At 38.8% G+C, this 13,265-nt stretch overlaps 1 protein-coding gene across 3 annotated transcripts in view; it reads left to right on the top strand.

The window, feature by feature from the left end:
* Positions 1-12,766, top strand: part of GRB10 (growth factor receptor bound protein 10) — a 148,474-nt gene extending 135,708 nt beyond the window's left edge. For all 3 annotated transcript variants that reach the window (XM_032181714.1, XM_032181715.1, XM_032181716.1), the window contains exons 11-17: positions 1,037-1,135; positions 4,373-4,450; positions 5,129-5,245; positions 6,129-6,195; positions 7,212-7,299; positions 9,912-10,005; positions 10,772-12,766. In XM_032181714.1, coding sequence (XP_032037605.1) covers positions 1,037-1,135; positions 4,373-4,450; positions 5,129-5,245; positions 6,129-6,195; positions 7,212-7,299; positions 9,912-10,005; positions 10,772-10,918 — 690 coding nt within the window. In that variant the 3' untranslated portion in view covers positions 10,919-12,766. The remainder of the gene's footprint in view (positions 1-1,036; positions 1,136-4,372; positions 4,451-5,128; positions 5,246-6,128; positions 6,196-7,211; positions 7,300-9,911; positions 10,006-10,771) is intronic.
* The last annotated feature ends 499 nt before the right edge of the window (positions 12,767-13,265 follow it).

The raw sequence follows: 13,265 nt of genomic DNA, 5'->3' as shown, positions 1-13,265 counted from the left end.
ATTATCAGTACTGCCTCCCTTACAGGTACTCTTTCCCTAGTATGCGCATATACTCACACAGCTTATGCCCATAGAGGAAGAAGAGTAAGGTGTGGCAGAGTAAGCTATCTTTTTCCTGATTAGATTGCATCCATAGCTGTTCCTTTTACGTACTATCACTGATGTGCCAGTAAAAAAATAAATAAATAAATAAATAATTACTTCAAATCTCCATCTCTCTTTCTGACAAGCAAATAAGGCCATGAGCTGGTGTTATGAAGAAATGAAGTAGCCACCTTCCTAGCAGCTGCTTCAGAGCTAGACAATATGGGTTTGTCTCACAGTAGAGACTGGCTGCAGCACAGATCTTGAACTGATGGAAGCAGACATCTGAGAAAGCACTCAGTGGGAAGTCCAGTCATTCTCTCTGCAGTACGGCATCATGGCAATGTAGGCATTTCTTGGCTGTTCTGGACAAAGGCAATTGTCTTCCCTACAGATATTGGCCACTCATGTATGGTCAGCAGTGCTGGGGAACTATGTAAAAATCTCAACATGAACAGCAGAAAAAACTTGAAACTGCAGGAGATTTTCCAGAGAGGGCGATGACTTTAGGGGAAAATGATAAAATGGTAAAACAAAATGAGGGTATGGAAGGGAGAGATCTGATTCTGTGAGGCTTCAGTGCAGCTTAGGATCAGTTACTGAAGCTTTTGGTCTCCAGCTTGCAACTGGGGCTAATAAAAGTTCTCACAGTTTAAAGAAGAAAATGTACATGCCTTGGTTCTGGTTCTGAAATGGCCTGACTGCCTTGTTCCTACAAACTGCAAGCATTCAAGAGTATTTTAGGGCACTGAAGTTTATCTTACTGGATCAATCAGAGAAAGTGATTTCTTTCAAAACATGTTCAGCTTCCTTTGAGCTTCAATTCAGGGTGATACGAGCTTTCTCTGACCAGTTCTTAGATGAATACTGTAGCTGCTTTTACAGTACAGGAAAATTTCATTGGTTTTGGTTTTCTACTGAATGTAGCTGAATTCCTTCTAATGCTTTATAGCCCAACAGAGTGAGAAATGAAACAAAGGAACTGAGGTTGTTGTGTGCTGAAGATGAGCAAAGCAGGACGTGCTGGATGACTGCCTTTCGACTCCTCAAGGTATCAAATTTCTTGTATGAATAGAACTACACCTGTAGTTAAGTTGCAGTTGTCATTTTGTTTGTCAGAAAATACCTATATGTTCTTAAGCGTTATCTGCCTCTAAAACAACAGGGACAAGAGCAAAACGCCAGATAGATCTGTCCCTCCAGAGCTTTCAAGCACAGCACTGAGATGAATCCCTTGCACATGTGAATTAAGTATACTTTCAGGTTTTGAGTCAAATTTATGATATGTGAATGAACTGACAAAATTGCTTAACAAGGTATTTGCAAGTATCATAAAGAAAACATTTTGGTAATGGCAAGAGACCATCTCAGCTAGAGCAGAGTGCTATCGACAGCATCTGCATTTTTTTCAGTTTTCTGAAGTTTCAAAACCAAGTTCAAAACAAATAACAAAAATAAGCCATGCTGTCTCTGGGTGAAAGTTATTCATATCCAAGAGCAAAGAATGAAATTTCTTGATAACATGGAAGGATGCTTCACAAGATTTTTGAAACAAAATCAGAATAGGAAGAACTGAGGAGAAAGTTGATTATTTTGTGTTCTTTGAAGCAGCAAACTTCCTGATCTTTGTAGGGAAATATACAGAAGGCTTTTTTTTTTCTTTTTTCTTTTTTTAGTCTATCCCTGAAGATGCTGCTTTGAAAACTACTATCACCTCCTTCTTCATACCTTTTTTAATCCTCCCTCATATTAAAGGGAATACAAAAAAATACAATAAATGAAATACGGGCACATGCTCTCTCATGTGTTACCCATTAAAATCTCACTTCTCTTCCATGCAGTTATCCTGCTCTCCACTATTACGTGTCAGTCTAACGCAGAAAATATAATAAGAAAATACAGGCGTGTACGAACTGGTACTGCAGTACCCAGTACTAGATACACATCCACCAAAATAGGAATGAAAACCTTGAGCTCAGCCAGCTTTGGCTCTCTCTATAGTAAACTCATAATTCCAGACCCTTGGAAAGGGCCGGCCAAAAAATCCCTTTGCTGTATGTCAGGGAGCAGGGCCAGCCCCAGGCACTGTGGCAGGGATGAGGCCAGGATGTGGCCCTGCTAGGACACCGTGTCCTGCTGGGGACTGCCGTGTGCCAGGCTGTGCCCAAGATGGGATGTGTCATCATGAGCACTGCCAGCAAGCCACTGGGATGGGGGCGCAGCTTTGAGGTTACGTCTGGATGTGTCTTGAGGCCAGCGTGGGCTCCGTCTGCTTGGTCTGTCTCTCCCAAATGACTGCAGTGGCCTTTCCTGCCTAAGCAGCAGGCCGCATCAGCAGTCGCTGTGCTGTGCTCCACTCCTGAGCTCTCCAGCAAAATGCCCTCCCTCCCACCAGTGTTGCAGGACCCCTTGCTGAAGGTGTGCTCCCACACTGTGACCTGGGCACTGAGGGGAGCAGGTGCCTCAAAACAAGTGCAAGGTTTTGTCGCTTCCTGCTCCAGGTGTGGCACGGACTAGGAAGAGCTCCAGAGACTGCCAGTGTTGCATGAACATCTTGAATCCCCCACCCATGCACCTTTCAAAACTTGGTCTTGTTAGTCCAGGCACAAGATGTGACAAATCGTTGTTACAATTACCCGTTCCTCTCCTTGGGTAGGCTATCATGCAAAACTGTGTAAATACAGGGAAAACAAGTTAGACTTGTAGGGCGGCAGATATGAAAGCACAACTTTTAGGTCTGCTGCCTTTTCTCCATTTACCTTGAGTGGTCATCTTCCGAACCAGTGCAAATCTCTTTGAATGATCTCCAAATATTGCCTCGTTTAATTGTAAGAGATTCTTTATAAATTGCAGTACATAAATTCCTATTTTTAAGTTGTTACAAAGGATGTGCACTGGCCATAGGTATTTCAGGTATAGGCCAGGATGCAAGAAACAGTGTCAGTTACAAAATGCATATTTGATTTCTGCAAAGTTGATACTTCTGTTGGCCTTGATACTTCCAGTTGATACGTCTGGATCTTTGGTGTATTGACTTGTCTTGGCTCAAATTTAATATACTGTAACAATATGGTAAGAATTGTATTCTCCAGTCACTTCCAAATGCGTCTTCACAGCTGTCTTTTTTTCTGATTTACACGTAATTTTGTATTGTGGGGAAACTGGTCATACAGAGGATTGGCTAATTGTAGTGACTTGTGCCTTGAAGATGTCGATGCTCTAAAGAAATGATGACTTTAGTTACACAGATAAGCATTCACTAGTCAAGGCACTAATGATCCTGAATGGCAAGGAAGAAGCTCCCCAGTGTACAGAGTTAGTTATTCATTCTGGACAGGCAGACATGCATCTTTCAGAGAAATCTTTCTTTGCAGTGCTACCTGTGGCAAACACAGCGCTGTATGGCAGTACGTTCCTGTATGCTGGCATCTAAGTGGCACCCTCAGGCACTTAACAGTAGGAAAATAAAAGGTTTTGTTTTTAAGGAGCACTGAAAGATGATTAAAGGTGTGTAGTCAGGGAAAAATTAAGGCTGTGCCTCAAGGCTGTGGCCATGACCCTCCTTTTTATTTACCTACAGGTTTAGGTTTCCATAGTCATTTGCTATTACCTTGTTTACAATATTGGGTATGCTACTTCACTTAGGGCATTTGGTAAGAGCAGTGTTGATACACTTCAGCACTGTGCCTCTTGGGAAGGCATTCAGTAGGTGTTTTCCTACCATCTTAGCTACTGGTGTTTCTAAAATTCATCTTGCTTAAGGAGGAACATGACTGTTAATTTGTTCACTGTATAAGGATGGGAAAAATATCAAAAGTGTTCAAATGTATTAAAACAGATAGTGAATTAGAAAGCTTCCTATCTTATATCATTATGAAAACTGACTTCATCTTTGTATTATCTCGTATCTTCTAATGCAGATTTTTTAAAGTTCACATTATTAGAGGGTTAAAAGAAGAGGAGTTAGTCTCTTTATTTGTACCTTGAGTAAAAGCTTGTATTGTGTAAGGATTACATGTTGACAGTTGAGAGTGCCAGAAATGAGCTGTGTATTTTGCTCAGGCTTGTAAAAGTGCTGTCTTCTAAATAAAGTTTTTGTGCATGTTTACTGCTCTATTGCCACCTGCCAATCACCATGACTCAATGCAAATTGCTTTGGGACAGCTTCAGATCATGAAAATAAACCGAGAGCATCTTGCTCCGATGTAAGTGGTGTTATGGAATCACTACAGATTTTTTACCTAGGGTGTACCTTTGAATAACAGTTTATTTGCATTTCTGTTGGCAGTATGGAATGCTACTCTATCAGAATTACAGAATTCCCCAGCAGAGAAAAGCCATGCTTCCACACTTTGCCACTCCAGTAGTAAGTAATGAACTTTGCTTCATTAATGTATACTGTTTGAAAAGGTGCGTTTGCTTTTGCATTTTAAAAGTGGAAAATTTTACACTAAGAAATGTAAATTGAGCATTATGTAGCAAATCAATGTAAAGTTCACGTTCTGTCTAAGTACAGTTTATGTATCTGGCTCTCCACTTATCTTAGGCTTACATTATCCACATGATTGAAAAATCTTGGATATGCCAGGCACTTTGAGATGTACAGCACAGAGACATCTGGCTGTCCCTGCAGAAGCCAGCTTAGGTCTGGCAAAACTCGCTCTTAAATCTCATGAAATGTGTTGGGCCAAAAGCTGACTGTTAGCTATCTAAAATTGAAGATGCTATATTTGGATCCCAACTGGCCCTGAAAATGACTGGAGTATAGTAATAGGGCAAGTGGGCAACTTTATTCTCAGACTTTGGATCCTCTCCCTCCCCTGCCTAAAAGGAAAAGCCGTGTATTTCTGTGTCTGTGAATGTTTTTCAAGGAAGAAGAAAAAAAAAAAAAAAAAGGAAAAAAAAAAAAAAGAATAGCTGTTTTCCATGCTGTGAAAGGATAGCTTTGGAAAGTCTTCTGAAACCGAAACATTTTGAAATGAAACTCTCTCAAGTTGGTTTTTTCTTTCCCTGTTTTTTGAAACAAGTGAAAATTCCTTTTCAGAGAAGTGTATCTGAAAACTCACTAGTAGCAATGGATTTTTCGGGGCAAATAGGAAGAGTTATTGAAAATCCTGCTGAAGCACAGAGTGCTGCCTTGGAAGAAGGACATGCTTGGAGGGTAGCTATCTTCTCTTCTTTTCTATTTTTGTAATCAGTAAGTGTCTGTTGAGAGCCAAAACACAGAGTGTGCTATGATACTAGTGCAGTGCTGGTCACAGTATAGCTTAGCTCCGACCTGAAACAATCACACTGCAAGCATGCAGATCTGAAAGTCAATATCCATCTTTAGCAAAACTGTCACATTCACAACAACCTTCTACCACTGCTTCTCTGTCCCCCTAGTGTCCAGAGGAAAGTTGAGGGGGAAAGCAGACCCACCAGAACTTTACTGCCAGTTTGCAAAACCAGTCTCTGAGGAGGAATATGTCAAATTAAATGCTTCCCCACATGGAAGAGGCTGGGGCTCTGACTAATGGCTTGCTCCCAGTAAGTTTAATTGCAGAATATACAAGAGGCAGGACCTCTTGCAATGAAAACTGATGTAACTTGTTTATAGTGTCTTGTGGACAGACAGCTGCAGTACAAGTTTTCCCACATGCTCGTCTCTTAGGGAATAGGAGTCATCACTGAAGCACTGGCTAGTGCTTTATGTACGGGAGGGAAATACTGCTTGATTTACTGAGTGCCTGGTGTTTTGCCTGAGCAGAAACATGTCAGAGTTTTCTTTTCTTTCTGTCATTTTTTCTTTCTTTTTCTTTTTCTTTCTCTTTTTCTTTTTTTAAGATACTGAGCTTTCATCGTTAACATCTGGCTCATGTTTTAAGCCAACTGAACTGAGCTGCTGCTTGTAGATTAGCCCCCTTCAAAGATCTTTTTCTCATCCTTGCATTAAACTTGCCCAGCCCCCAGTTTCCTGTAAATTAAATCTGTATTGCATGTGCACTAATTCTCTTCTGTTGAGGTTTTAGCGTGGATTTAACGTTAATTAATTTTCTCTATAGAAACGTAGCACAAGAATGAACATCTTGGGTAGCCAAAGTCCACTCCATCCTTCCACACTGAGTACAGGTAAATTCTGCTGTTTTGTAAGCATAGTGTAAGAGGCATTTATGGGTAAATAAAAGATAATTTCAAACGAACACAGAGTGCAGCTGTGTAGTATTAATGCCTTGATATGAAATACTATGTTTTACGTTTATCAGTACCTTCTATGTCATTAGCATGGCTATGCATATAGACATACTAGAAGGAACTTATTTTCCTTTGAAGGCACGCTTAAGCTTTTCTTAAAGTTTAGTCTTTTGAAACCCAGATTTGATGAAAAGTGAGACTACATAAATGTTTCCAAATAAAGAAATACAGAATTCAGTTCTTCATTTTAGACAAGGAAAGTCAATGAGTGATCTGCTAATCTTTAAACATTAAAAACGAGTCTTCAAAGTAGCATTACTTCCATAATAATTGCATAATGTAAAGTACAGACACCTGTAAGCTGTGAGCATCCCTGGCATTGTAAGTTTAATAAAGTAATAGGAAATTGCATATTAATATCCTGGAATTCTTAAGAGGCAACACAGGTATTCTGTGTTTTTGTTCTGTTGAATAGAACTTAAAAATACCATTTGAAAAATAATAAAACGATAAACATAAAAATATTTGAGGTTAACTCCACCCATGAATGCACAAGCTGAAGTACTTGTCATGCTTATACAGTAAAGGGACTTGGTTCTAACTCGTTAGCTCGTACATTATATTTTAAGAGTTGTTTAGACCCAACATTGTCAAGATACTGTGAAAGGGCAATGTTGTGAGACATTTCTCTCATTAACTTAATCATACGTCTGCAAATCATAAAATACATGGAGATAATGCCTGTGTACTTGGAATATCAAGTACATGTATATGCAACAGCTGGTGCATTTTTTCATATTGATTCATTTTTTATATTGATCAATTAAAGCTATTTCACATTCTGCAACAAAACTATACCCACTTTTAAAATGTTTAAATAAATATTGTGTGGAAGAAACTGGTACACGTTCCTGTTTTTAACCATTCTCTCTTTTCCCTCTTTTCACCTCCAGTTATTCATAGGACGCAGCATTGGTTTCATGGCAGAATCTCTAGAGAAGAATCTCACAGGATTATTAAGCAGCAAGGGCTTGTAGATGGGTAGGTATTCCTGTTACTTAGTATTTATGATTTCAATGGTAAGCACTAGAAACAAGAACACAACTTCTGCTCTAAGGGTTTACAGGTTTGTGAGCACTAATGAGTATCCTGATTCTTGAGCAGTCCCATTATAACCTGCCTGGATTTCAAAAAGACTGGAGGATGTGTTTGTAGGAGTGGGTTCAAACTCTTCATCTGGAAAACAAAATATTAAGAAAACACATTTTTTTTTTTAATTTTAAAGAACGTGAGAATGTTAGAATTAGGAAATAATTAACTACTGTAATACGTATTAAGGAAATATTTTGGGGGCATAGCTGTACCTAGACATTTACACACAAATTTGTAATCAGCTATTTGTACTCTTTTGCATATATCAGAGCAGTTAATGGCAATTTCTCAATATTTTTTATGTTCTAGAGGAAAGAAATTAAAGTACCCATTGCTCCATTTCTGTAAATTGTCTTTAGCTGAGATATAAGTATTTTCTGAGAATCCCTCTTTCAGTTATTTTTAAGTAGTTATGGATATTCTAGGGAAATCTCTTAAACTACATTCAATAATTAATTACTTAGGATGGGAAGAACATGGTTGCCTTCAGTTCATGAGTTTCACTGCTGCCAGGGTTAAAGTAGAAACTTCCATGTTGTCTTCTCAGAAGACAAACCTCTCCACGGCAGGAACATCACTAATCTTTTTGATTGGTAGCTTGCAAAGAAGGAAACACATGAGACAAAGAGTGCAAGTACACATTCATCAAGCAATGGATTTTTATTGTTTTGTATTTTGGCCAGTGTTTCTGGGCTAAAGCTACTAGGACTTGTTTGAGGAACGATTGTAGCTAGCAGGCCAAAGAAAGCAAAAGAGCACAGCTGAAGGGGCACACATCTGATTTGTTGAGTTGCTGGTTCTCTTGTGCTACAGAACTGCTTAACCATCTTGGGCCTGTTTTGACTTGTTGTCTTAGGAATCTAGTAGCCCATCTTTCTCCAGGTTTTCATACAGTCTTTGATGTCTATGAGAGTGTTAAATTTGTGCTCCAGCCAGCTTGCTTACTCACTGTGGAAGGCTAAGGTCATTTAGTGTTCAGTTGTAGTGAGGCCAGTCAGTAGCAGCGAAGGAACCAATATTACCCATGTGCTCTGAGCTAAGGATCACAGTTTTGGGGATAGAAAAGTTTTAGCTCTGTTTTCCTGATGGGTGTTCTTGAACAAAGGAAGCTATAAATTGAATGCTGGGGAGGAAGAGGGAAGTCTCCTGATGGATTGTGTAACATGTCCAGTGATGTAAATATGCCGCTGGTGCTTCCATTTTTTGATTGCTTCTGGAAGCTGTTATGGAAGGTACATCTATATTTGCAGTCCTTGTTTGTGCAGACAGGCTGTTGCTTGCCAAGGAAGTTGTGTAAACACTTGCAGGGTCAGTTGTGCTCAGCTTTGCATTGTGCCCCCAGTTTATGGTACCTTGCATTATCTGCAGTAGCTAGATGGAAGATAATTTAGAAATATCTGCATGAGCAGCTGCAGTGTCCATAGGGCAGATAAGATCTCTTTCCCTGGGATGAATCCCAGTGTGTAGAGTCTTCAGTCCTTTTCCACGGGTCTCGACTTGCTAGGAAGAAAAAGGAATGTTCAAATACCAAGCGTGTTCTCCAGCAGTGGCACAACATGCCCATGTCTTAGCACTGGAGTGATCCTGGTTATGATGGTGCATTTTTGTGGTATTGACATTGCTCTATTGGTTCTGAGGACCTAGAGGAAGCTTTTGGGTCCATAAAATACAAGCCGTTCTTGCAACTCTGCCTTGGAAGAGTGTGTTCCTGGCTTAGTGGTTAGCCATTAAGAGGGCTTGAGGCCTGCCCAACTACTATGCTTGGCCATCTCACAAATCCGCTAGCGATTAGCACTCTGGGCCTCACGCCAGAGGTATATTCTTGTTTCCTGTGGCACAAAGAGGTTTTCCTTCCTCAGTTCATAAATGGTAAGGGAAGGACACATTTTTTGACTGCCTAAAATATCTACTTTTTTTTTTTTTCCCCCTTTCCAAAGTACAGATTTAACTATTTGAGTTAGGACTTCAGTTTTGTGGGTATGCTTAAAAGCGACAGTCACACGGTGTATGTTTTTGCTAGCTATACTTCCTAAAGTATATACTTTACCAATGATGCTGAGACAAAAATACTGTGACTATTTTAGAGGAAAATCACCGTTTGCTTTCCCCATCATGATAGTGTGGATGCTACTTAATCGACAAGTCACTTTAAGAAAGTAACGAGCTGTTTCTGTGGAAGTAGAGCCATTTAGCTTAAATGTAATTTTGCTAACAGTAAATTTCTGTAAACTGATGCAAGATACTGGAGAGTGGCAACAGATTCTCATGTATTAAAAACCAGAAGCTTGATAAATACATAAGGGAAGAAATAGTCATGTATCTTTCACTTTTTCTTCTTCTGTTAGTGTTGCATAGTCATGGTATAAAATTGGAAAGCAAATTGCCTGTTAATGCAGCTGAAGAAGGGTTAGGCAATAGTACAAAATAACTTAGTACTTTTGATTATTTATGAAAAAATGAATTGTGATATTAATTGTGTACTTAAAAATGTTCTCTCCTAGACTATTTCTTCTCCGGGACAGCCAAAGCAATCCAAAGGCATTTGTACTTACACTGTGCCATCATCAAAAAATAAAGCATTTTCAAATTTTGCCGGTAAGTAAATAATTTTTAAATCATTAAAAAAAAAAATCAAATCATAAAGCATTGTCAATATCTGAAAAGGCCTCCTTTTAATTACAGATGTAATAAACAGGCATGTTTCCATTAAGGATTATCTTTCTTTAGATTTGTCAAATGTCTGAATAAAAACCCATCTTAAAATTGCCTAGAAAACTAGTTTAAGTCACTTAGGTACAGAAGTAATACAACATAGCTTGTTCTCAACTGCAGCAACAACAACTCCATTTGTCTCAATATCACTTAGGCAAACTTAGAATAACTTACAGAAACTTTAAAAAGTTTTGTTTTGCATGTTATCCAATAATGCTGAGCTTAAAATAATGTTGTACGGAGATATTGAGAACTATTTGATTTTATCTTGACCAAAAAGAGCAGCAGAAGTTTAAGATCATACAGACCTGTTTATTGGTACAAACTCTCTTCTGCTGTGTTGCTTGCTAATTCTGCAGACAGCTATCGACTATTTTTGTGGTAGCTTTGTATTATGTAATGATGCTGTCTCTACAATTTAGAAATTACTCAGCCCACCAGCTTTCATTTTTATAAACAAAATACTTCAAGTTGAGTTAACACGAGTTCTTTCCTAGTGATGTGCCTGGTTTCATGCAGAACTCTGGGCGCTAGGTTGTTTGTGCAGTGCCCATCATTTGTCTCACATCACACACTGTTATTCTTCATGTTTTTGCCCTGCTTGCATCTTTTCATGTGCTAACTTGAAAAGGACGTTTTATTTCCCCAGTGTGAGGATGATGGACAGATATTTTTCAGTCTGGATGATGGGAACACCAAATTCAGTGATCTAATCCAGCTTGTTGAATTCTATCAACTAAACAAAGGAGTCTTGCCCTGCAAACTCAAACACCACTGCATCCGAGTGGCCTTATGACCTCAAACCTGACTCTCACTGAAGACTGGATTTGCTAGAAGAGTAATTGTAAGAGAATGTTGACACTGGGGAATTGGCAGATTTGTAAGTTGGTAGAAATAAATAAAAATATTATGCACCTTGGGACTCTGAAAGGGATGGATTCGACAGGTGCCAACAGACCGAGATTACTGGTTTGTCTAACACCTAAGAGCGGTTGCTGCTGAGTGTCCCAGCATCCCAAAAATGGGGGGAGGGTCTGTAAAACCATTAGTAAATTTGAAACAAAACTGGAAACTATCTTGGCTGGGCCACTTAACAGGAACAAGTGTGAAGAGAAACCTTTGAAAAGAACTCTTGCCCTGGAATAATCTTGACAATTAAGACTAGTGTGTTTACTTTTTGTATTGATCACTTTTTTTGCACTCCTACTTTGTTTCGGATATTGTATGCAGCCTATATTAGGAGCTGATGTGGCTTTTAAAATTCATGCAGGAGTTGGGTATTAATCTGCACCCTAAGATGTATGGAATGCTTCAGCCTAAAAGGATCTAGAAGAAAATCAAGAAGTGTGTGTGTGTATGTGTGTGCACGCGCGCGTGCGCCTGCCTGTGTCTCAAAACTTCTCTGGAGACCTGAGGTTCGATGATCTGCAGATGTCTTTGAAGAAGCGATGAGGATACAATTCTAAAAGAACATACCACCATATGTGTACTCTTAAAACTGTTGACTTGTAGCATTATGGCTGTAGTATGTTGGTGGCATATTAGTGGCATCCAGTCATGCAAAGACTGTATTAGATTCTATGCACAAACTTTTATTATTGAAGTGGTGGTTTGTTTTTTACAGCCTTTTGACTGTTTTCCTGAGGAAACTTATTGTTACTAAATAGAATAGGACTGAATGACAATTGTATTTGAAACCACCATTTTTTGTGAGAAGATTCTTCTGCGGGTAGTCTTAGTATGACAAACAAACAAACAAACAAAAAAAAAAAAACAAACACAGTGTTTTTAGCTTTATAGCTCCTTGAATTTTCAGACTGTTTCAAAGAGCATTTTCCACATTGTAAAGCTACAGTGAAACAAAGCTCTCTTGGGGGATAGGGCGCAAAGAGATCTATACCCCTTCTGCTTTCTGTAGGGCCATGAAAGTTTACATGGTGAGAAAGAACATACTGGGAATGGAAGCTCATTTAATTGTGACTGGCATTTGTGAACTAGCTGCTGGCAATATCATCCATCGAGGTAACTGGTAATTCCCGTGTCCTACACACTAATGCACGCCAGTACCTACTGCAGACAAGCACGTCTCCTGCTCTGGTGCTGGTTTGTCATCAGAAGTACCTTATTGTTAATGTTTAAATCAATTATTTAATGTTTACACAATAATTCTTTCTGATGATAAACCAGGACTAAAATTAAATGAGTCCCACGTTAATCCTCCAACTGCAAATATTCTTCGAGCAACACGGTCGGTGCAGGAACTGTTACTGGATTAACTTTCCAACACTTCATGCGTTTATCCATAGCGAGAAACACTTCGCCCTGGGAACTTCCAGAACATAGTGCAGAACGGAGCATTCTTGAGATGGTAAATGATTTATGCAGACTAGTTTGCCATCCTTACTGATGTTTGCCACTGGGTTTGAAATCTTAGCCATCTGAAAGGGTAAAGAAGGAAAAAAATTCCACACCTTTAGGTCTTCATGTAGTGTTGAGAATAGCTTAAGACAAACCATAACCTGCCTGAGTCGTCCATATCAGCTTATAACTATGTCAATGGTATAGAAACACTGTATTTTAGTTTACAGAACACATTTAGTATTTTTTTTCCATTTAATGTCTAGATATAAAAATGAAGAAACTTGATTTTGTTTTTAGTAGAAGCCTTTTTTTTTTTTTAATTGTACATAGTGAAATGAGTGTTCCTGCTTTCTAGACAATGTATTTTAAAACCTTGAAATTAAGCTAACTTAAGTCTGACTTCACTTTGCATGCTTCTATTTGGCCCCTATTAGGAGAAAAAAGATACTTGTATTGACTACATTACCAGTTTAATAAGACCATTTATGCTGTAGTTTTAAGTTTTTCTGTTTACATAGCTTAGTGACGGCCATGCATTTTTCCCAGTAGGCGGATAGTATTTGCAGTGTTTCATATTTATAAAAAACAAAAAACTTGCATCTTATTTAAATTGAGAATAAAAGTTTGACTATGAATCATGATTTTTGTATGTAGATGGTTGACTTAGTATTTTGTACTTTTCCCAGCTAAAGTGAGCTGTTTTGAGAAAGTGACCACCTTCAAAGTGGCAACAATCTTACTTAAGCAGATCACTGCTTTGTCTTCTTTCTGCTGGAAAACAG

This window comes from Aythya fuligula, chromosome 2 (genome assembly GCF_009819795.1).
Source record: "Aythya fuligula isolate bAytFul2 chromosome 2, bAytFul2.pri, whole genome shotgun sequence".
Classification (NCBI taxonomy): domain Eukaryota; kingdom Metazoa; phylum Chordata; class Aves; order Anseriformes; family Anatidae; genus Aythya; species Aythya fuligula.
The sequence above is the reverse complement of the archived record's forward strand: the minus strand, read 5'-3'. Positions and strand labels throughout refer to the sequence as shown.